Raw genomic sequence first — 25,867 nt, forward strand, 5'->3', positions numbered from 1 at the left:
TAGTTTTTACAGCATTAAATTATTAGAAAGTATCTTTATAAAATAAATATGAACAGTATGCTAAGTATTAAGATTTGTAGTCTGATTTGATCTGATCTGAAGTTCTCAGTTCAGTCAACTTAATGTAACTGTATGTACTCTAATAGAATATCTATAAATGATATTATTCACACTCCCTATGAATCAGTTTATAGTGCCACAATGCAAATTCCCCTGTGAACTTTCTCCCTGTGAGTTTTCATGAACTTGTTTGCCTTGTGCGTGTCTGTGTAGTGAGTGGGTGTGTGTCTGTGTGTGTGTACAGGGTACAGGCTTGGTGCGGGCGCTACAGGCAGAGCCGCTAGGCTGGGGCCGGGCGAGCTGCTGGAGTCTCTGCAGCCGCTGCAGCGTGCTCTCAGTTTGGCTGTCAGGAGGAATCAGAGGCAGTATTGTGACGGACCGTTTCAATATTGATTTCATAAATAAACAGAGCTAACCATCGATCCTAATGTTATTTTGCATTTCAATTACTGCTCAGAAACATAACCTTCAAACGACTGGCCGTTCAATACCAATAACATTCTCTGATAAACACTCGCATAGCCACCCAACACACGTCGCGCCTCACTTTGCTCTTCCCCCTCCTCATCCTCCTCCTCCACCTCTCTCCAAAGTGTAAATTAGTGGACTTAGCATTTTCCCTCCATAAACATTTAATTAGAGAGCGAATCAGAAAGCAGGGTGTGGATCGTTTCCCAGGTGTCTGTGCGATTGACGGTGTCACGGATGCAAATAGAGATGGAGCGGTGTGGACAGCACCACCCTGCTGCTGCGAAAAGCTAAACTCATATTTCCATTAAAGTGCAGTGTGTGCAGCACTCACACCCTGACATCTGTCACACTCTATCTACCCACAACTTCATACCGGCTCTGAACTTTTTGTGAATGTGAATTAAAAAAATTAATTTAACAGAATTTGGTACCACTTTAAAATAAGACTACCTTTATAAAGGGTTTATAAATGGTTTATTAATGGTTACTAATTAGGTAGTAAATGCCTTAAAAATCATTTATAATCAGTTATGTGGCTGTGGGTTCACTATTTGGCAAACAACAGGTCTACGTACATTTCTACGTATGTGTTATAACTGATTATTAATGATTTTTAAGGCATTTACAACCTAATTAGTAACCATTAATAAACTAAACCATTTATAAACCCTTTATAAAGGCAGTCTTATTTTAAAGTGGTACCCAGAATTTAAACAGAATTAAAAATAGAAAATAAACAGTAAAACAGTAAATGTAGAGAAATGGAGATATACGCTATGAAACAATATGATATCTGATACGAAACACTTATCAAAGTATAACAAAGTCAGTATCAGTATTTATGGAGTGTAATGGATACGTATATAAACATGTAACTATGTATCAACGTAATTTATTTTATATAAAAAAACATTGACACTGACACATTGACACATATTACACTGATTCTGAGTGAACAGCATTAGAATTATGAGGTGAAATTACGATGGTGAAATCAAGTCAACCACAGTTGCAACTTTTAATTGCGATGTTTATCAGGCATAATCTGTACCAGACTGTTCTTTCAAGAGTAATCCCTCACAAACCTTCCACACAAACATTTCCACACAAATATGGACCCGTGTTTGTTCTTTCTGTAATTAATGCATTTAGATTGTAACATTAATATTATGACATTATTTAAAACTTGTATAAAATGTTTTAAGATATATATTTATATTTACAACAATATATTGTTCAGCGCTAACACTAATGATAGTCCAGTCTCGATAACTATGTTCGTATTGGTTTACCTTACAATATTTGGAGATGGCATCAATAAGTTTAAAATGGTACAAAATTATCATTATATCAGTGGCATTAAATGCTCTTACAATATCAATAATATTGTTCATTGTGATTATAAATATATTGTCCAGTAAAAAACGATATTGTGACAGGCGTAATGAACACTGCAGAAAATCTTAGAACACATTTACCACATTTTAGACTCTGTGCATGGTTCCATAGTTCTGTCCCCCCAAGTGTGTGTGTGTGTGTGTGTGTGTGTGTGTGTGTGAATCCTGAGTGCCCTCTCAGTGTTGGAGCAACAGGAAGATGTGCTGACGCGCAGTGTCAGTGATAGCGCTGGCTGTGGGGTGGAGGCAGGATGCGAGGCCCTGGCCCCGTCTCAGCCAGGCATTATCCCCAGCGCGCTAATGGACCCCACTTTATTTTTAAACACACTGTCACGGTGCGGCTAGGATGCCAAGGTTACCTTAGCGAGAATGAGGCGAGGCGGGACGGGCGCGGTGACGTGGGCTGCCTCGGCCGCTGCCGCAAGGGTGTGAGAGTGCTGAATGAGGGAGTGAGACTGCAGCACTCTGCTGGGAGAAGAACAACACCTAGAGCTGGAGCTGTCCTCCACCAGCGCGACCTCAAGAACGGAGTGACCGGGGTACCGGGGGTACATTTACACAGTACTGGAAACTACACCACGTACCATAGAGACTACAGAGACTGGATATAGAGAAAAGTAAAAATAACTGAAAATGAGCTATTAATCATCCAGTATTTTTAAAGACTTTTTTAGCTTGTGCTCAGAAACTATCAAATCTAACTTGGGTGTGAGTTGAAGGAGAAGTCACTAGACAGTGCACAGCTTATACTGTAGATTAGTTTTCATATTCTAGCTGAGAAAAAGCATTCTAACATGTTTATATACATTAAATATTTAAAATGTTTTAATAACTGTGATATGTGATTGATGTTGATAGTGATTAGTCAATACATTTTTTTTTTTTTTAAATAAGTTTTTAAATATAGATGTCCATTGTGGATACTCTGGTGGATGTAGTTTTTCTGCATTTTTTATTGTTAATGTTGCTATCAGAATTATTATATCATATTGACCAAAATTGAGATATATATTGTGATGTATATCTTGATCATATCGTCCAGCTCTAGATTTATATATGCGTTACCACTGACTGGGCTACACCTGTTTTCATGGTTCCACCTACTGATACACAGAAAATGATTTGCTAAAGTGTATTTTTCTGGGATATACTGCAATATTTCACCAGCATTCAGTTATTTAATATATCCTACAATTAGTAACATACCCTTCTAGATTTCTCAGGGAAAATGAGAATAGTGTGCCAAAAAAAATCTAAGTAATCTGACATTTCACATCCTGCAATGTGATTAGTGCAGATTGCGATTACAATGCTGAAACAATGTATTGCGTCTCCCTCTATAAAAGATAAAGCCAATGGCCACCTGATGTGGTCAGCACAACACAAACACACAACATATAACCAGTCACACTGACCGCACACTGTAAATACATTTTACATATCATTCTGATCTAATTTAGCAGCATCAACTACTGAGGAAATGCCTCAAATCCTGGCAACCCGGGGCAGAATCTATGTGTGTGTGAGTGTGTGTTTGTGAGTGTGAGAGTGTGTTCTGACTGTGAGGGAAAAAAACACACACTCATCACAGCATGTGCAAGCAGTGCCTGTAAACACAAACACGCATCACACACAAAAAAAGGAAAAAAAAAAAAGAAAAAAAAAGAAAGAAAGCAGCAGTGGGACGGTCAATACAGAGCGCATCCCAAATCACCCCGGGGAAGGCTGGCCTCCCATGTGGGCCGCACGGGTGCACGGCCACTAAGTGAATTCATTTACAGTGCATGGAATGAGAGTGCTGTGCAGGGCTTACCAGAAGTGAGAGGGCTCCAGAGTGGCCAGTGGACTGAGTAATCGGCCTAATGAATGGGACAAGGAGGCCCTGTTGGTACAAGGAGACGCATTTAGAAATGGGGTGACAGAAATGGAATTTAGACCAAAAAACATTTGATTTACGTTTGATTTATTTTTTTCTGCTTTCTGCTGCTTTAATTTGTGTGTTAATAAAAAAGGGCATCCAGCCGCACCATCTCTGTTTGTGCTGCTCCATTAAGTGCACTGGGCACTAGAAAAACAGATCAAAAATGTGTAAAAAAAAAAAAAAAAAGTGAGAGATTCAGAAATAATCTGTGCATTTGTTTGTAATCAGACATTAGGCACTTGCTTGATTAGGCTGATTTAGCCGATTGGTGTTCAAAGGTCAGCAGCGACCCAAGAGCGGTCACTAGCACAGCTCCCGTGAGCCAAGCAGGGCTGAAGCCTCTCGGTTTTTAGGGGAAAAGGTGGGTCGAGCGTGGCCACCACAGGCAGGCCTCTGTGGGTAATGTATTCTGAAACCAAATTACCGTAAGCTGATCCCATCTGGATAGTGTCGGAGTGGGGGCTGCTTTGGTTACCCACGATAGCATCTCCACGCAGACAGCAAAAATCTGATTAACCCAATAGCACTGAAACACTTGGTCAAAGAGCAAGGAGCTTTTAACTTAAGATACACTAATGCAATTCCCTCGCCTTGTTTTCTCGAAAGCTAATAGAATCAAACGGAGGAGAGGGGGAGAGAGAAAACGAGGGGAAAGCGCCGGAAGAGATGTGCATTTTAAGCGCTCAATGCGCCAACTTGGGAATGAAGTCAAACAAATTTAAATGCAATTCATCACTGAGTGTGTGCGGAGGTTCGCCACAGAAATACATAATCCAACTGTCATTCCACTAAAGAGGGGGGGAAAACAGGAGGGGGGACTGGTGCGAGTGGTGAGAGTGGTGTGAGCAGGAATATGTGGGGGTCGCTTTGTCGGTTAGAGAGAAAAAGCTTGAAAAGTCTTGTCTCTTTTCATTGTGGCTCATTGCGTACGAGCCAACGAGCTCCGAAAAACTCAAAGTGACAAGTCCCAATATTGCCAGATTTCTGAATGGCAAGGAAGCACCAGAACGACTCAAGAGGTGAAATAAATACAGCCGTTTTCCCCCAGCTGCTGCCCTGCACTCTGGCAACCCAGTGCCTTCTTAAAAAAGAATAAGAAGAAATAATTATTAAAACAAACATAAATAAATAATTCAACAGGAATTGCCACATGTGGCAAACAGAGCCCGGAGCAGCCAGCATTTTTTTTTACTCTTTTTGCATTATTAACTCTTCGCTGCCGTCCGACATGAACTGCACTGACGTCTTTACATTTGACACTAGCAGGCATATAGTGTTCACACTCTCAGTGCCAGTTCAGGACAGTGGTGCACGCTGAGGTCAGTCTGTGTGGAGGCATCCATACTCACTAAATTCACCAACACCAACCACACTAATTATCCACATGGCCAGTACAGTCCTACAGCCCTACTCTATCAATAACACACCATATTACAACATGACAGCAGCTCATCTCTCTGCAGATCTTACCCTAAACTTCAAACAACATGAACCGATTCAAAATCCCAGAAACTGTCCATGATTAATAACTTGTGGAATAAAAAAAAAAAGTAAATTAAATATAAATAAAAAAACTATCTATTTATAACATTAATACAAATTATTTAAATACATTATATTATGTATTACTAAACAATTTTTGTGATAAGTGCTGAGGTGTATTCTATAAAGAAAATCTTTATACTAAAACATTTTATATTCATATAAACTGAAAAAAATTATTTAAAAATATTAAAGTATTATTAAAGCATTATTAAAGTTCTAAAACATACACAGATCTTACACACTACCCCATAACACATACCAAAAAACACACTCACACACACAAGAAATCTCACAAATCTCACACACAAACACACATGTGCTGATGTGGTGGTGTAAAAATCAATAACTGATCTGTAAACACATTATGCAAAACAATACGCACAGTTTTTTTATTTGCTTTGACTAATCTGACTTATTTCAGCACATGCTGTTGCATGTTTCTCTATAATGTACGTGTGTATGTGTGTGTGTGTGTGTGTGTGTGTGTAGAGATGAGCAAGAACATACAGCACCATATTCACGCATGTTTTATACTGTGATCTGTTTCATTTTAAAAGAGTTTATTTAGCTTATAGAGGAGTTTTAGTTTTAGGTTTTAGTGGTTTTAGCAATAATGGCTTAATTTGTAGTAGAATTTTTTTTTCAGTGTACACTTTTGTGTGAGTATCTAAATGAAGAATGCATATTGTATTAAAAATAAAATATGAAAAAATCTTTGTGGGAAAAAAAATCTTAAAACTCTTATTGTAACAGAATTCAAATAAACTAAATTGAACACATACCTAATTAGTTGAAATACAGATTTGAATAACAACCAATTTAAATTGCTGAAAAAAAAATTAAAAACTAAAATAAAAGAATGGTTCAAATTCAACGCGTGCAGCTTCTAATTTAAAATCCGTCAATTAGCTTTTTTTTTACAAATTCTTAATTACAATGCTAATTAATTTACATTTACATTTTTGATTTCTCATTATTTCTAACGCTGTGATCCAGATTTAATGTAAAATCAGAGCAGAGAACAATTTCATACATTTTTCCTAAAATAAAGAACAGAACAGAATAGAAAATATCAAATTAATTAATTTTAATGAAACATGTTATTTATTTATTACACTTTGATCACTTTATCACTATAAATAAATTGTTGTAAATATATGTTCTGCAATTACTCTATGTGGGGATTCTAAAATCTCAGCAAAAATGTTAGACAAAAACAGACCAAACACACACACGCACACACACGCACACACACGCACACACACGCACACACACGCACACACACACACACTTAAACTTACACATACACAGTACAGATGTTCTAACATAAATGCATGTTCTGACACATGAATTGAAGAGTTTATCTACCAAGTTTACGAGCAAGAATTTTTAACACAAAAAAGAACGTGTGTAATAAGTGAGAAAGTGTGTGTGTGTGTGTGTGTGTGTTAGTGGCTTGTCCAGCGGCTGCCCAGTGGTGGACCTAGAAAAGCTGAGCTGTATTGAAGGCTTGTAATCCTGCTTAGTGTTAACTACAAAGCAGATTAAAATATGCGTGGCTAAGGAGTTAACGAGCTCTGCAGTGCACAGCGTGGTCAGCGCCGGGCCAGGAACACTTCCCCAAAAACCCATACACACACACACACACACACACCGGCCGGACTGAGGGCAGCAGGAACTGATGTCATTTCAGCTGGTTTCGTGCCGGCCGTCCCCTCGGTGCGTCTGTAGGGTCGTAGTGCCGGTGTAATCCTACACGCCGTGTGAAAAAATCCATACAGCTGAGCTGCTTTACGTTATTCTTTTCAGCCATATCAATCTTTCCGCCTGCCAGGCCACAGATCTTTTTATGATAATCCGACCACAACAAGGCGCACATTTGGGTGATTGGATTTTTAGCGTGAAAAGAGTTATTGTTGTAAATTAGGAGTGCTTTGAATATGGTTTATGATTGCTCCTCTCAGTGTGTGATATATGTATCAGTACATCATGGTAAATGCAGAGATTACTGGTGTGGAGTGGAGATGTGGGGGAGAAGAAACAACTTGTGACGGCTATAAATCTGAAACAATATCCAGGAAATATTACATGAGCAGAGAACGTGAGAACGTGCAAATACTAATAAGTATATAGTTTACTTGGTCTGACAAATACATGTACATGCTTAGATTTTAAATGAGCAGGTTAAAAAAAGAAAAGAGAAAAAGAGAAAGAAACCAGATTAAGTAAAATAAAATGTGACTAGGAAATATTTTGTATGTGCCTTTAATTAAAAGAATATGAAAACACATGTAAAATGTATACACTAGATTTTAAATGAGCAGATTTTAAAGATAAAGACTGAAACCAGTTCAATCTAAGTAAAATGTGAATGAATTTTTTTTCATGCCAAATTTACTAAGAACAAGACTGTACTGGTGTTTTATATATATATATATATATATATATATATATATATATATATATATATATATATGTGTGTGTGTGTGTGTACAGGCTTACACTGTAAATGAGCAGATAGAATTTAAAGAAGAAAAAAAGAATGAAATAGGTTTAAGCAAACTGAAATATGAATAGAAAAAAATATTTTTCTGTGCTAATGCTGATAAGAACAAATAATTTGTTACTTTGGACGATAAATTAATGTATTTGCTTAGATTAAAATATGAAGTAAATTTCAAATGAACAGAAAAAAATACCTAATTTCTTTTACTAACATTAATTAACTTACTATTATTATTATTTACCAAAAATACATTTACAGCTAAAGTTCACACTCAGTCAGTTTTGGATCTGTGAAGTTATCAAGAGGCTTTTGATTCTTTTGCTTCTCTCTTTTTCTTTTTTTTCAGGCTGGTCAGGTGTAGGAACTAGCCGAAGCAGGACAGTGTGCAGTAGAGAGAAATATATATACATATATATATAGAGAGAGAAAAAATGTCCTGAGCGGCTTTGCAGCTTTGAAGCGAGCCCACCGCCAAACTAGCACTGTCCTCCACTGCTCTGATTTGTACATGGTCTGGATCTGCCTCTTTTTTTTTTCATCTAACAAATATTTCCACCATGTAATTCAGCCTATCCAATCCCCATGAGATCTCTTTAATCTTGTCTCTTTTCATTTAGCCCAGTGCATTTAGGAGCGGGCGCTGATCTGAGCGCGACTCCCCCTTTTTACTCGCTGCTTTTGTCCCGTTCTAACAAGTAAGTACCTAAAGATTTGTTTTTTTTTCCTTTCTTCTCCTTTTGAAACGCACATGCTCACACTTACACACTCACACACAAATGGAAACAAATGAAGGGAAATCACACTCGAGGAGCTACTAATTGATTGGCCACACACTTAACGCAATGTGCTGAGAGAGTTGCCCCCCCACACACACACATACACACACACACACAGCTAACAAGCGGCTTTTGGGCAAGGCGTTTTTCTTTTTCTTTCTTTTCACTATTCCTCCCATCCCGTCCCGTCCCATAAAGAACAAGCACAGAGCAAGCACTGAGCACCTGCCTGTGCACCTACTGCTATACTTAATAATCTGTTCAAGCCTCGTTTAACTCAGGATAGAGAGAGCGAGAGAGAGTAAGAGAGAGAGAGAGAGAGAGAGAGAGAGAGAGGATGGGATGTGTGTAAATGTGTTCCAACACAGCCGGCCAAAGTACAAAGCCTGTCTGGAGTAGCACTTTAATCTCGTACTTAAAAACTTAAACAACTGCAAAAATATTAAAATAAAAAAGCTTAAGCAGAAGTCAACATGCTACACCTTTTTAGAGAAAAGAGAGACAATGAAATAGAAAGAGATTTAAAAAAATAGAAAGAGATACAGCAAGACAGTGGTTAATAAAGCAGAAGTAGAAAAAAAGAAGAAGAGAAAGAGGTAGAAGATGCACCTACTGGTTATGATAGCTGAGAGGATCAGGGATGCAAAGTTCGGAAATGTCCATCAGTCCAGTTTTAGCATTCCAGGAAGCAGAGAAGGAGGAAAGAGGAAATGAGTGACCCCCTTTTCTTTTTTTTGTTTGCACACCTCTCCCCCAAAAAGCGAGAGAGAGTGATGAGCACCTTCAAAAGGGAAAAGGTAGAAGAAAAAAGAAAGAAAAAAGCAGCACCCTCTTCTCTTTCGTACAGCACCCCCCTGTTCTGCACAGGTACGGGAGAGAGTGCCGGTGTGTGAGTTTATGTGCCCGTGTGTGTGTGTGTGTGTGTTAGGAGGAGCAGCAGTGAGTGTGTGAGTGTGTGTGTGTGTATGTATGGATGTGTGTGTGGATGTGTATGAGAGAGAGTTGAGGTTGTGGAGGGAGAGGGGGTGTGAGAGGTAAGGGTGGGTGGGGAGGGGGGTGGAGGAGCGAGCGAGGCAGAGGCAGCAGTGGTGAGAGAGGGAGAGAGAGAGAGAGAGCAAGTGCGCGAGTGAGAGAGAGAGGGAGCGAGTGTTAAGATGGAGTGGCCGTGCGAGAGCGAGCGAGAGAAATGACTCTTTCCATGCTCAGGATAGGGCTCTTTAAGACTGAAGGGCTTGATGAATATGGAACAGCTGCTGTTGGCTGGCTCCGGGGGGGCCGGACTTAAAGCGACAGAGAGAGAGAGAGAGAGAGAGAGGCTGGTGGTGGAACACAGAGGGGAGGGGGTGGGGAGAGGAGGTGGGGTAGGGGGGGACTTAAATGCCCACACAGACAATCACACACACACACTGCTACAGTGATATACGCACACACACACACACACACACATATGCGCACATGTGTACACAAACACAAATTACTACAGAACACCATGTGAGGTCCCTAGTCATAGCAAAACATTATACCACTAACCCTAAAGCCCAGTCTAACCCTAATCCAAGCCATTTACATTTGGAAGATTTGATTTTGTTTTCTTGTGGGAACAGTTTCTATAAAATAAATGTATATAAACTTAAAAAAAAAAACTGACTCCATAACTCTACACTGTACTTATGAAGACGTTTGTTCTTCATACACACACACATAATAGAAAACACATAGCACATATTCAATTATACACTCCAGCAAGTTTCATATCTACAGTAGTTCTACCTTTACTAATTTGAAACTAACAGTTGCTTGGTTTAAAAAAATAATAGTTAATTTAATAAGAAAAAATGTCACTTTAGTCTGAGCTTTTTACCACAATCAAAAAGTAAAATATACCCACAGAATCACTATTTGCTTTAAGGCTATACTGTCTTTAAGGCTGGGCGATAATTCAATGTAAATATATATCATGACAGAAAATGTTTTAATGAAAGTGATATCATTTTTAAACACTTCAATTTCCAATATGAATATTTCAATTCACATGATTCACAGCACATCACTGACTGATGTTCATTACAAGGCACATTACATTACAAACTGGCACATAATTTTTCTAAAGGTACACACATATGCACATATTTTTATTTATTTGCATTACAATATAGAAATTTTGGCCATATCGTCCAGCCCTAATTGTCTTCCACAAAGGTGCATTTTAATAAAACATGGGCAATATATTTCAGTAGACATACTTTGCCATTTTTAATAACAACTAACAACTAATTTTTTTCCCCAACATTTTTATGTTAATTGATGTAATTCCTGGCTTTAAAAGACATCCTGAAACCACATTTTAATATATTTGACCTATTATTGATGTAATGTATTTAAAGGCTATTTATATGGTATATATGAAGTTAATTATGTATTTTATGCATTTCATCTTAAAAAATATTAAAAAGGTGTCCGAAACAAAGAGAAACAGGCTCTTTCCATTTGGTCTCACTGAAATATGTTTGCAGACATTTAAAACGCCCTAAATCAACAATGAGCGCAGATCCCCCGAAATAAATCAGTGAGAGTCACATGAGGTTTTCCTTTTTGCACTATCACAGAGCAACCATCTTGTGAAAGTTTTAGCACAAGTGTGAGAAATGTTTCGAGCCATAACTCAAACTGGACACCCATCAGCTTCTAAAGCAGCGTAAAATCCTCGGCTGTCTTCAGTGTCCCGCGGTTTTAAAAACGCCTGTGTCTCACTGTTGATCAAGCCTAAGAAGAATGCAGGGAATGCAGATACCATTTCACAGTTGATGAGGGTCTCCGTGTTACTGTATCCCATTTTATAAAGCAACGGCACACCACAGCATCCAAAGGGAGCGCTGACAAAGCCATGGATGACCAATGGGCAATTGAGCAGATGTAACTTACAGGGTCTCGCAAATCCAAACTCTATAAAACGCATGAAGCCTGTGCAGCAACTCTGCAGAGACATGTCACACAACACAGAGGTTCTGAACTCAGAAAGCACTGAAAAAACCTTTTACGACCACAACAGAAGGAACAGCTGAAAGACTGCACTTGTTTCACATCTGTTTAAGCTCTGCTTCATGCCACCGCTGGAACATGCTGGACGGTGCAGGGCTCGTCGGTGGTCGGCTCCAGCCTAACCTTAAGAGAATCCAATCCTCTTCTATTCATCGGATCACGTTTCCATAATCAATACTAAAACGTCTCGCAATCCCTATTGATCATCACAGACCACACTGATGCTCTACTGCAGGCCTTTAGGTTTGCTTTGCATTAAGAAAAAAAACACACTCATCTACAAATCACAGCTAGTTAGTCATGTGACTGCAGTCAGGAGTCAAATATGTAATTTATTTACATAAATTTACTGACATATTAACAATTTTTTTTAACATAATTTCAGTATTATAAACACACCAAAAACTAAATACTGTATGCAGAAATAAACAGACGTTTTGCTTGTTTTTCAGTTTAAAAAATACAGCTGACACTGAACTACTAGTCCAGTACTTAACAACCCTCTCTGTCTCTCTATGTAAGTCAATATACGAGCTATAAGAACAAACTCCAAAAAAAGCATCAAAGGCTCTTCCGATCCAACATCCATGTAAAAGGCTCATAAGAGCCCCAGCATGTGCTAAGCTATTTTTAAATATATCAACTTTGTGCTTCATATCGACTGGATGATTGATGTCTGAGAAATTCAGGAACATACTGTAATTTAATTGCAAAACATGGGATTAAAGGTCATTCATCCGAGATTCTAATCCACCTGATTTGGTTAAAGGGGAGGGGAACGATCCCTTTGGAATTCTTATTAAGTGGCAGCAACTGGCTCTGAATATGCTGCACACAGAACGCCATCTCATTCATCTTTTAATGCCTTGCCCTACACACATACACTCAACGCAACCCACTGATTGAGTGAAGAATAATCAGAATAATAATAATAATAATAATAGTGGGAATGCTTTACAATGTATTTGCTGTAAGAAGGATTACAAATGTCAAAGGGGAATACACATGTTTTGAGATCATGAAAGTGTATAAATGTAAGTGTGGTTTAAAAAAATCTAAATATTAAGCAATGCAAAAATATAATAAAATAAAAACTGGAAAACATGAATTGAAGTAAACAGTGGTCAGTGTTTGACTAACTATGAGTGTCCTGTACATGTATATACAAATATACTGCTCTGGAAAAAAATAAGAGAGCACTTTAGTTTCTGAATCAGTTTCTCTGATTTTGCTATTTATAGTTATATGTTTGAGTAAAATTTACATTTTTGTTTTATTCTATAAACTACGAACAACATTTCTCCCAAATTCCAAATAAACATATTGTTATTTAGAGCATTTATTTGCAGAAAATGAGAAAAGGCTAAATTAACAAAAAGATGCAGAGCTTTCAGATCTCAAATAATGCAAAGGAAACAAGTTCAAATTCATAACGTTTTTAGAGTTCAGAAAATCACAGTTTTTATGCATCTTGGCATGTTCTCCTCCACCAGTCTTACACACTGCTTTTGGATAACTTTATGCCACTCCTTGTGCAAAAATTCAAGCAGTTCAGCCTAGTTTGATGGCTTGTGATCATACTTCTTCCTCCTGATTAAATTCCAAAGGTTTTCAATTTGGTAAAATCAAAGAAACTTATAATTTAAAAGTGGTCCCAGAGGTTACAGAGCTGCATATGTAGTTGAATTTTGTTTGTAATAAGTAAACAATACACTCATAGCACAACTTTTCAACAAAAAAATTACCCCACTAAACATGTACATAAACACATATACAGTATAGTAAATATGTTTTAAATATTAATATATTTTAAATACATGTTTTATTTAATATATTTATATTTTAATACATATACATATTGTAATAATAATAAAAAAAAAATTTCAATACATTTCATGGAAGTCAATGATTTAATATGTCACAATATTAATAGTGTAATCTGTGTATATTAAGGACTGGAATAACATAAATGCCATTGGGCAAATATAAGATAATCTGCTGATTTTTAGTTTAATACATAGTTTGAAAACACAAACTTTCCCTTACACTGTGTCAAAATTCTATTATATTACATTACATTTGTCCAAAGAGACTTACAATAATGAAGTACATTTAGTAATAGGTAGGTGGGGTAGTTTAGGGTAAGGATAATGGTAGGTGGGGTAGTTTAGGGTAAGGATAAGGGTAGGTGGGGTAGTTTAGGGTAAAGCTGCAGTGTGTTAAGTGTACTTACACAAACTAAAAGACACTGAATTTCTGTTCCTGTTCTTTGCCCTTAAAGGTCAGGTCATTGCTCTCTCTCTCCCTCTCTTTCTGTCTCTCTAGTAGCTAAGTGCATGGCAACTAGTTGTAGGATAGGCTACTACTGGGGCAGAGAGCGAGAGATACAGATAGAGAGAGAGAGAGAGAGAGAGAGAGAGAGAGAGAGAGAGAGAGAGAGAGAGATCATAGCCCGGCTCCTTGGCAGCATGTGACATGACACTGATCATTAACGCGCCTCATTTTACTTTAATGTTAAGCATTTAAGGTAGTTTAAGATGGGGGTTTGAGATGCTGCTGATGGTAGGAGCTGCTTTAAATTTACACACGCTGTTTACCGCGTCGCTTTAGCATTAGTGTTTACAGGATTTTACCCACGTGCTGATTTTTTATTCAGCAATTTAAGCACCTGCGCGACACCTCACTCCTCATGTTGCGCGAGAACAGAAACTTAGTCACTTTTACGCACAGGTTTACGCACACGTTTACGCACACAGACACACTGTGAGATCTTTCTACAGCCAGTCATTCAGATTTTTACACAGCGAAAGGTTTGAGAGAGGTTTGAGCACAAGAAGCATAAGAGACGGACGAAACGACAGCATCACAGCAGCAACAGAAGAAGCCCATGTCGCAAAGAAAAGAAACGAAAAGAAATGACAGAGAGGAAGAGAGAGAGAAAGAGAAAGAGGAGGAGGAGGAGAGGGTTACTCTACCTTCTCACACACACAGCTCATTTCCAGCTCCTTCATTCAGCTGCGCCTGCTGTAAGAAAAGGTATAGAGGGATGTCCTCAGCTTCCTCTGCCTGCCTATACCTGCCTTTAGCTACAAACTGACTGCAGCTGCTGCTTTCCTGCAGTTGGGCGACAGGTCTGCACACCTCCTCCTCCTCCTTCTCCTCCTCCTACTACTTCTCCAGCAGCAGCAGCTCTCCCCTCGCTCACTCCATCCATCCAACACACAGAGCTACTAAACTATAACTAACTCTGCTCAAACTTTCCCCAACTAAGCTCAACAGCACCAACTAAAGCACTTACGTCCAGTATGGCGCGAATCCCCCACCTCCTTCCTGCAGTATCTCCTTACTGGAAAGCTGGCATGCACAGACTGGTCAGGTCGTAGCGCCCAGGTCTGCACATGGAAACTCGCAGCACAGCTGCTGACTAACTGCTGACAAACCCCACCGAGCTCCGGCCGTGTGTTCTGCGGGTTCTGGAGAGGAAAAGAGAGGAAGAAAGGTCGAATTTGAGTCCGCCGTTGATGAATAAGTTAAAAGACAACAGTCTGAGAGGCGACGTGAGCTGAGAGTTGGTGTCATGTAGTCATTAGGCTGAATTTAGGGCTTCAGCCAAAAAACAGAAAAAAAAGACTGTGGACAAAGTTTCAAAAGTGTAAAACATTTTATTTACCTCACAAATTTCACTGATTTACCTCAAAACTACTTTACCCACTTTATTTCTCCCAGTCACACCATTTACTTACATAATAATCAATGTTGCTTATTTTATTTACCTCAGAAATGTCACTTATTTATCTCAAAACTACTTTACCTACTTAATTTGCCCCAGACACATCAATAACTTACCTAATAAACATTTTGTCCTGTTATTTAGCCCAGAAATTTTACCTACTTAACTCAAAACTACTTTGTGTGCCCCATACACACCATTTACTTACCTAAACGTTTTACTATTTTATTTACCTCAGAAATTGTACTTATTTACCTTAAAACTACTTTGCCTACTTTGTTTGCCACAGACTCACCATTTACTTACCCAATAATTAATTTTGCTTATTTTATTTACCTCAGAAATGTCACTTATTTACCTCAAAACTACTTTGATTGCCTCAGACACGCCATTCACTTACCTAATAATCAATCATGTTTATTTTATTTACCTCAAAACTACTTTACTTACTTCATTTGCCTCAGACACACCTTTTACTTACCTTATAAACAATTTTGTTTATTTTATTTACAAACATGTGTCAGACACTGTATATTTTTATTTACAACAAAACATGGAGAATTTCACTTATTTACAAAACACATGTAATTTTATTTTAGTCAGACAAGTTATTGAAAGTTCTTAATTAGTGACATACTAAAAAACAATTTTGTTTATTTAGCCCAGAAACTTTACTTACAAAAAACTACATTACTTTTATTTATTTAAAAAACTTTACTTATGTATCTAATGAATAACTCTACTCATTTTATTTACCTTAGAAACCTCACTAAAAATCTTAAAACCTAAAAACTGCCTTACTTATTTTATTTACTTAAGGAACTTCACTTATTTACTTAAAACTATTTTACTTACTTTGTTTACTTAAGACACTCACTTTTGCCTAAAGGCTGACTTACTTATTTTATTTAATTAAGGAAATGAAATTATTTACCTGAAAAATATCTTACTTACTTTATTGACTTTATATTTTCCCTTAAAAACTCATTATTTTACCTAAAACAACCCTATTTATTTTATTTCCCCCCAAAACATGACTTATTTTCCTAATAAATAACTTTGCTTGTTTTGTTTACTTCAGAAACCTATTTTAATTATTTTATTTATCACAGAAATTACTTTAATACTAAATTCATCTATTCTACTCATTTTATTTAGGAGTAACTTATATTATTCGACACTTGACTTTGTCTTACATAATTCATGAAACATATTTTGGTGGAAATGTGGCATTTTTCTCCACAGCAACATTCCTCAGTACTGGACAGATCTTTTTATGGATTTTTTGGATTCAAAACTGTTTGAAGCTACCACTGCAGTTAACTGTCTGTTCCTGGATGACATGCAATTCTATTCTAGTAATATGTAATTCACAAGCAAAATAAATAAAATATGATATATACCTGAAAATAAGCTACACTGCAGAACATTAAGCTGCACTGATGACACATAAAGTGTTAATATCTGAGTTATAATCAGCCTTTTAGATCTTTAATTCTTACATTATCAGGTTGATCGAGGTTTCAATTTCAAAATCATAACTGCAAGATGTATTTACTTTAAGTGCTAAATTATTATTGTTAATCATGCAGCATCAGATCCAAGGTTGAATATCTGGTGAAGCAAAGGTTTTTGTAATTTATCCATTCATAATTTTTCATTTGCTGTTTTTCTTTTAACAGATCCAGATACATGAACTATGTGTACACATAGGTGTGATTAAAACATTCATCCCAGAGTCATTGAGGATCAGCTCACCAATCCAGATGTTATTGACTCCACTAGAGGGAGCTCTGCTTCACAAGAACTCAAAGCAGTTAAAGAGGCTGTTTATTTATTAATACAGCTTCTTATAATCTTAGTTATTCATCTTCTTTCCACATGGGATATATCAGCAACGCAGACTTGACAAGAAAGCATATTTGTATTGAAATAAGGATATTCTGTGTGTACAGACAAATACTAATACAGTCATTTCCTACAGCCACCCATTGCTGTACTAAATTAGTCTCATAAATTAGTCACACTTAGGGGCAGAGAGATGGCTTTAATTTAGTGTAGTTAATTGCGACTGTGCATCAATTATTGTGGATATATTGCTGCTTTAAAAATTGATACACATTTAAATGAAGGCTTTTACAGATAAACGTGTGCACTCCTAAACAAATAAGGGCTTAAATTCTTGCTTTGAGTAATGCTATAGTATGGTTTAAGTAAAAAAAAACTTGTTTTTAATAAAAATTCTGTACGTTTAAGAGTTTAAGGACCTTTTAAAAAAGTCATTATGCTTAAGATACTTAACCCTCCTGTTCCGTTAAATGCATTTTAACTAGTTTTGTGTTTTCCAACAAAAATTACCAGATCAATATATATGATTTAAGGTCCATAGTAATAATTTGTTTATCACCTGATATGGTAGTGATTTTTAATCCACTTTATTGATGAATATTACAAGTTCTCAGATTATATTTGCTATTTATGACATCTAGGCTTCAGTGGCCTGGGCTCATATAACTATTTCTTAAATACAACCAGCATATTTTTTTTATTATTCGGAAAATAACAAATTATATATATATTTTTTTTTGGGGGCACAAAATAATATCCTTTTTCTGTTTGTCAAAACTGAACATTATGTTTTACTAGTAAAAAAGGATCCAAAAATACATGTTTAAATGCATTAAAGAAATACAGCAACAACTAAAAGTGTAAGGAAAAAAAGAACGATTGTGTAGCTTTATTATTTTATGCAGTGGTGTTTTCTATGGAGTTGATTAGTGGTTAGACAGTATCTATTGTGTACCAGGTTGTTGCTAATGTGTGTTAAGTGGCTGCTGTGGTACTCTAATCTGGTTGGTTGAGTGTTAACAGTGTATTTGTAACTCCTGCTTGCAAAAAAGTGTGCACATACATTTGCACTCCATTCATTCCTATGGGAAAAAATATTCATTTCCTTTGGTTGGTCATTTTTGACCAGAAACTATACGATTTTACAGAAGTTATGAAATCTCATTATAATCAGATTAAATTAGACATCTTGCACACATACATTTATGTTACAAATATGTCTCTTTAGGGAACCTAAAGTAGTTCTTGTATGACATCACTTCAAGAAACATTTAAAGCATGTTTATTTAACGTGTATTTGGCTTTATGTTGTTAAATTTGCATTGCATTTACGAACATGCAAGCACTTTTAATCACTGGTTTAATTCAGTGATGATTACAACTATGAAGAAAAAGCCTAGCAAACTGATTTGACACATTCTGATAATATGCTCAGTGATTTCCCAAACTCAGTCTCTTATGCGAAATTATCATCATGAATAAATGAACCGCACCACCACAAATTTGTCACTTAAGGCTCAGTAATTAGACAGCGGTTGATTTTCATACTCTTTTCTCTCAGTGACTTTGGGTATGGAATAATTTGCGAAGTCATATTTCACAGGCCAAATCTTTACCCAATGTAACATTTGATCCATGCCGTTTCAATCAGTTTTGATGGATCTGTACAGGTCTTGTTTATAGCGGCTTTCTTTAAAAAGCAGTATACCTAATTATTTTCTGCCCTCCGCTTGGATGCTGCGCCCTAAATGAATTATGACATAATGGCAAACTGAGTTAAAGTCACTCACATTTGGAGTGGTTAGACAGTGGAGGAGTTCTGGTAAAATATGTTCTCAGATCAAAAAGAATCAAGCATTAATCTAAACTTGCCCCTTTGAACATTGCATAATTCAAAACCCAAACATTTTTCTTTCCAGCGCTCAAACCGAATCAGACACCAGGCTCTCCTCTAAACTCATTCCTCTGTCCACTCCTCTCAATCCTCTCCTGCCCCAAATTTCATTTGGAAGATGCTCACGCTCACGCTGCTTGCTCCATGTTGGTATTTTGCTTCACTTCACCTCGTGCTGTAGAGTTACTTGGTTAAACAAAATGGACAGGAGACTCTAAGTGGTTTTTGAAATCTTTGAATGGACTTTGGAGTGGATGTGCTGTACCACGACTGGACATAACCTCCTCCTCCTTTATCCATCCTTGATGCTCTCTCTTTCTATTTCTCTCTCTCGCGCGGTCTCTCTCTCTTCCTCTGAAATGGGGCTGTATCAGGTGGGGATATGGAAGAGGTGGGGTCCAGAGGCGAGATGAGGATGTCTCCTTCATGGGATCTGACAGCAAATCCATACACTGCAATGTTTTTCATTGAGCCATTACCACACAGCCAAATGAAAGGACAATAATCCAATAATTTAAGCCAGATTTACCTGAGGAACATTCACAGCTTTTTTTAAATCAGAGAAATGGCAAATAGCACACAGAAGAAAACAGCACCTGTTACTTCATTCCACAACTCTGTGAAGGCCTGCAGCACCTGAAAGAGAGAGAGAGAGAGAGAGAGAGAGAGAGAGAGAGAGAGAGAGAGAACGGATAGGTGAGAGAGCACAAGCTTAAATTAACCATAATAAAATTAGCTGTATTGACTCAGTCACATTCAAACAGCAGCTTGGAGTCTGTTAGCATATTTACACTCTACTTTAGGGCAGTCACAGAATGACTAAATAGGTAATTCTGAACTGACTGCTGTGTCAGAGGCTGGATTTTGCAAACAATGAAATGTGATTCCATGATTATATATGAAAAAAAACAATTATCACTTAATTCTTTGAGCATTAAAGTGAACATTTGTTTAAAAAATTATACACTTTCTTACTTCAAATGCAAATTAATTCTTTTTTTGCCTGTTTGGTCATTTGTAATAGTCACAGTGTGTCAACACAGTACCAGAAACAAAAAAAGTAAGTTATTTTTAGATTATCTATAGACTCAATCTAATTCAAGGCTAGCAGAAGGTATGCAGAAATATAGTAATACAAACAAAAATGGTTCTATTTAAGACGGAAAAAACTGTTTGAACCTTGGTGATATATGAAGGTTCTGGTAAAGGTTTTCAGTCAGTGTGAAAAACTTTTTAGAAGGCACAGAACGACTCTTTAAGTTGTCCTATTTCTATACAGGCCTTTACCAAGAACTCTTTACATACTTTTTGCATTTTTTAAGTGTACAGGCCAGGGGCCAGGGACTTTTGTATATTTAATTACTTGTAACTTACACTGACATTCCAAATGTCATTTAACAAGAAATGGCACCATGTCCCATTAATATTGCCCTGTGTCCCATTACAGATAAAAAGAACCCTTAACCAGTGTGTGTGGGACCTTCTGTACTGTGTGTGGATGTGATTCCAGCCAGAGTCACTAATCTTTTTGTATAGGCAATTCTAGCCAGACACCGTGGGTCACGATCATTACCACCCAATGTGCTGTCAACTGAGGGTAATAAGGCTTTCTGTAAAGTATTGCTGATATATGCCATATACATACTCTGAATATATCATAGAAATTCACCCACAGTGGAAAGTGCAGTGGCTGGTGCATATATACAGCTCTGGAAAAAAGTAAGAGAGCACTTCAGTTTCTGAATCAGTTTCTCTGATTTTGCTATTTATATGTATATGTTTGAGCAAAATGAACATAGTCTTATTCTATAAACTACGGGACAACATTTCTCCCAAATTCCAAATAAAAACATTATAATTTAGAGCATTTATGTGCAGAAAATGAGAAATGGCTGAAATAACAAAAAAATGCAGAGCATTCTGCAAAAAAAAAAAAAAGTTCATATTAATAAAGTTTTAAGAGTTTAGAACTCAATATTTGGTGTATAACCCTGGTTTTTAATCACAGTTTTCATGCACCATTGCATGTTCTCCACCACTAGTCTTACACACTGCTTTTGGATAACTTTATGCCACTCCTGGTGCAAAAATTCAAGCAGTTCATCTTGGTTTGATAGCTTGTGATCATCCATCTTCCTCTTGATTATATTCCAGAGGTTTTTAATTTGGTAAAATTCGTAATTTTTAAGTGGTCTCTTATTTTTTTTTCCAGAACTGTATATAAACCACAAAAATACTTTGAAGTTTTATAACTATTAAGATTATGCTGATTTCACTGAATGTTGGGAAAAAAGACAGACTCGGTAGATGCCAGATTCACCATTTTAGACGCTATTAAATGCCTTTGTATAAAACCTATAGAATGTACGGCGCCTCCAGCACCAAAAGCATTTATTCAGCACTAACAAGCTACTCATTAGAAAATCTTTCATGGACAGTAAGCAAGGCAGGCCTTTTGTGTGCAGAGGAGGGGTGGAAAAAAAGAAGGTTTATCTTATTTGGGAAAGTGAAGGGGGCCTGGCCTTATCTGTCAATAAACAGTAATTAGATTTTGTGGCCGATAGCGTCGATTGGTTTCTAATCTAGCTGTCGGCTGGGATGTGTATAATTAAAATCCTGATTGATAAAGGGGCTCGAGACCGCCTACATCACCACGTACTGGCTCCCCACCACCACCCCCCCACCCTGCCACTCCTCAGCACTCTAACGGACATGCATAGCCTGACCCGACCCCCTACGGATGGAAGAAAGCGTGGAGATATGAAAGAGGGCCAGGGCCACGGAGAAAAAGTGGGAAAGTGCAGCTCTTATTGATCAGAGCTATCTGCTTTCCTATCTGTGGCCTTTTCTTACAACAGGCAGTCCCCAACAAAGGGTTCATTTGCAGCTGTAGCTTGAGGGGACCTTCATCCACTCCCTGCCGGAGAGAGAATTGCAGGTGATTCAGTTCCGCATAATAGCGACGCTAAATCAAATTCTTCCAGCTCCTTTTGACTGTGATTTCGATTATTGCCCGGTCTGTCGATAGTTGATAGTTCTTTTATTGCAGATATGATCATGGGAGGTAAAACTATGTCTCTATAAAACACATTTACAGTATTGATTAAATTGTAAATCTCGCTCTGAGAGAGAGAGAGAGAGAGAGAGAGAGAGAGAGAGAGAACGAGAGAGAGTGAGGAAAAGAGACAGAGAGAGAGAGATCCTCAGATCAACTCTCAAACAGGGATAAAACACTGGCACAACTAATTAGGGGACGTTTCAGTTGGTTTCATGCAAGCGGTGTGAAGACAACCCTGAGGGCATAGAGAGGAGGGATGAAAACAGAGTGACGCACCTTCATCTATTCTCGCTGCATACACCTTCATGTGCTCCATCCACAGCCCCTGAGCTGCCGCCCAAAAGCTGCCTAAAAAAAGCATGTGTGCAAAAGTACCACACACACAGGATATTAGAAGATAACTTGTTTTTATATACTTCATTTTATTTATCATACTGTATTGCCTAAAATATTATTTGTAATGTACTTCCTGTTGAACTTGTTGGCATGTTGTTCATGTTGTGTACCTGACATACTGTAACTTAGCGGACAAAACAAGGCCTTATGTCTCTGCAATGTAGAAGAAGCGAATGAACATTAATGTATTTTAATGTAACAAGTCATCTTGGACGATTTCTACTTGTTCATTTGTCATTAAATAATATAACAATATAAGCATTATAACTGCTGTTAGTTTGTCAATTCTGGTAATTACAGACCCCTGGCATCAGTGGCGTGCACAGACATTTTGGGGGGCAAGTGCTCAGGGGGGGGAATAGGGCACTTTTTAGCGCACGTGGAACACTTCATTATTAAAAAAATTACTTCAACATGAATATCAACATGCCCACTTAATTTTACTCCCCCCCCAAGCAAATCAGTCCAGAACCGGGGCTGTATGTGGTTGTCCTCATGTTATCTATCATTGATTTGGGCTAGAGCGGCTAGTTTATCTGGTGACCAGTCGGCTAAAGATGCTTAGTAGTTTGGTGCTGTATGAGACATTTTACTGCACAACACTCAGGTTTTCAAAAGATCATTTCAAACAGGCCTCAGTAAAATCTTAATTATATATATATATATATATATATATATATATATATATATATATATATATATATATATATATATATATATATATATATATATATTTTTTTTTTTTTTCTTTCTTTTTTTTTTTTTTTTTTTTAAACAAAGTGCACTTTGGTTGATAAAGGGCAGAGTTGGTGGTGCTTTAGTGTCTTTGTCTGCACACCTCTGCCTGGCATATTATGTGTCCTGGGTGATCTGATCACAAATGTCTCCTAAAACGCATTGCTGCTCACATCTGCACCTCTGAGGCACCTAGTTTAACTTGTGCACCAGCCAATATAAGACCAGATAATACTTTTGTTCTTGTCCTCTCTCAGCATTTTTTCAGCTTGTAGTATAAAAGCCCTTCCAAAGGAGTGGTCTGTTAGAGTAGTACAGTAGTTACTACACTGAGGGAGAAGAAACATCCAATTGCTACCTGGATGAGCTGGTGCTTTGGACAGTGTTCTTTGAATTTGAATCGTTAAGGTTAAGCTGGTGCGGAATGCTGTACGTAAATGTAATTTATCTCTGCCTCTTCCGTTCATGTGATCACCTGCACGTTTATGAATCACCTCAGGTTAGGCCTTTTCTGCTAGGCAAATATGTAAGACTGTTCTGTGAGGGGAAATACGATTGTGAGAGAGATGGATGGAGTGGAGGATGGAGTGGAGAGTCTGCTGGACTGTGACCTTTACTGTCTCACTCTGGTCACCAAACCTGTCACATGCAGAGCCGAGCTGTCCCATCAATCTGAATGATGGCTGTAGACTTTTTCACCATTTCAACAAAGAAGCATACAGTAGAAGAATATGTTTATACACACGTTTGCTCTTGTTCTCTTAAGAAGACTCCTGATAGCCTTGTATCTTCAAATATACCCTTAATATACTGACTTCCAAAAGACATGGGGCAGGAACTAATTTGTTCCATGGAAACTTAAGAACACTGCACTGGTCTGCAAAATATGTCTGTGTGGCCTTCTGCATTGATTATGAATCTAATTTCTGGCAGACATTGCTAGTCATGATCATTACCATCTACTGCCCTGTCCACTGTGGATGGTAATGCCTTCTACGATGTAATCCGATTACACACATTACATCATTGCACCAATTATCATGCAAATCACGTTTTCTGAGGTAACACTTAATAATCAGTTTACAATTACATGACTTTTGGCATTTCAGCATATGTACATGAAAATCTGGGTCCAAATTTTATCCTCACCTCACTAACCAAAAGATAAAAAAGGTCAAAAAGTCAAACATCTATTTTTTTGTTCTATACAGAATCATATTTATAAAGAGAGTAAAATAAAAAAATATATATATAATATCTAACTGTTATTTCAGAGTCATGAACCAGCATTAACAATTACAGTGACATCTTTCCTAGATATGCTGGCTGAACCCACAGTGGTACTGGTACTGGCACTGGTACAGCAAAAGAAATATTCTACCCTCATCATGCCAATCCTTTCTGCATTTACTGGAACTTAATAAATCACAAATTAATCATGTGTGTTTGTGCGTGTGTGTGTGCGTGTGCTAGAGCATGCGTGTGTGTGTAGGGAGGTCCTGGGAGGCGGGTTAATAGGAGCTGGAGCAGTGGTCCAGTACTTAATTTGCTTCTTAATGGAAGGCAAAGTTTCCAAAGGAAAACTTCCATTGGGCACAAAACGCCTTTCTTTAGTTTTTAATTTGTGTGCCTATGAGAGGGATTGAGATTGATACATGCTGGCAGAAGCCCCTCAAGCATGCCTTCCTTTAGAATTTACCTAATTTAACTGATTTGCATCATTTCCCCACAAAACAACGTCATCTGTTAGACTTAATCTGACGCGAGAAGCTGAATTAGCACTGAATGCACATTTGTCTATATTTTTGTACTGTATATTTTAATAATGGCGAAATCGTTTGTTGAAATTGCTTATTAGTTGAAATTTATCAACTTTAATTGGGTTGTTGCACATTCAACAAATTTGTCTCTGGAAAGGATGGATTACGACAATGATGCCAGATTTTTCAACATAAAGCGCTTATGTTTCATACACAATATGTATACATTCTGCTTACTTTTAATCTTTAACTACTTAAAGTGAAAAAGAAAACATAAAAAGTTGAAGCATAAAAAGGAAAAAAAAACATTAGAAAAGCACTTTAAATGCTGGTAGAAGTTAAGGTAGTAAAAGCTAATTTATACACCTTTCCCTTTAGACTAAACACTCTCAGAAAAATATAAGAAGTAAGCTACAAGGCCAGCAATGCACAAACTACATTCCTGGAAAAATCACACTCCTCAAACCCTGTCAAATAGTTAGAATAGAATTTTGCTTGAATAGCAGTTTTACAAACACAGAGCAAACAGATCAAAGTGTTGTGGGGTAACTTAACTAACCAATGCCCGCCACCTTCCAGAGAAGCTAAATGATACATTTACTGTAAAATGTCCACCCAAACATCTGCTCTGAACATTGTGTTCTCTCAGGGCTCTGGTATCCAATGGCAAGCTATATAAACTGGATTTGAACCGTCGATCTCCATAGTGGCAGTGCTTAGCTTGCTGCAGG

The 25,867-nt window shown here is 37.4% G+C and overlaps 1 protein-coding gene across 9 annotated transcripts in view; it reads right to left on the minus strand.

The window, feature by feature from the left end:
* Window positions 1-25,867, minus strand: part of esrrb (estrogen-related receptor beta) — a 138,569-nt gene that overhangs the window by 62,793 nt on the left and 49,909 nt on the right. For 2 of the 9 annotated variants that reach the window (XM_022673106.2, XM_049463683.1), the window contains exons 3-5: window positions 19,784-19,823; window positions 15,014-15,188; window positions 3,742-3,810 (exon numbers count right to left, since the gene is read on the minus strand). Coding sequence is in view for 2 of the 9 variants with exons in the window: in XM_007257334.4 (XP_007257396.1) it covers window positions 3,742-3,810; window positions 9,290-9,339 (119 nt within the window). In the remaining 7 variants the exon portion in view is untranslated. Of the gene's footprint in view, window positions 1-3,741; window positions 3,811-9,289; window positions 9,863-14,690; window positions 14,876-15,013; window positions 15,189-19,783; window positions 19,824-22,521; window positions 22,612-25,867 lie in introns of those variants that run through there. The other 7 variants (XM_049463684.1, XM_015607900.3, XM_049463682.1 and 4 more) reach the window with 7 other exon arrangements.

The sequence above is a fragment of the Astyanax mexicanus genome, chromosome 14, assembly GCF_023375975.1.
Source record: "Astyanax mexicanus isolate ESR-SI-001 chromosome 14, AstMex3_surface, whole genome shotgun sequence".
NCBI lineage: Eukaryota > Metazoa > Chordata > Actinopteri > Characiformes > Acestrorhamphidae > Astyanax > Astyanax mexicanus.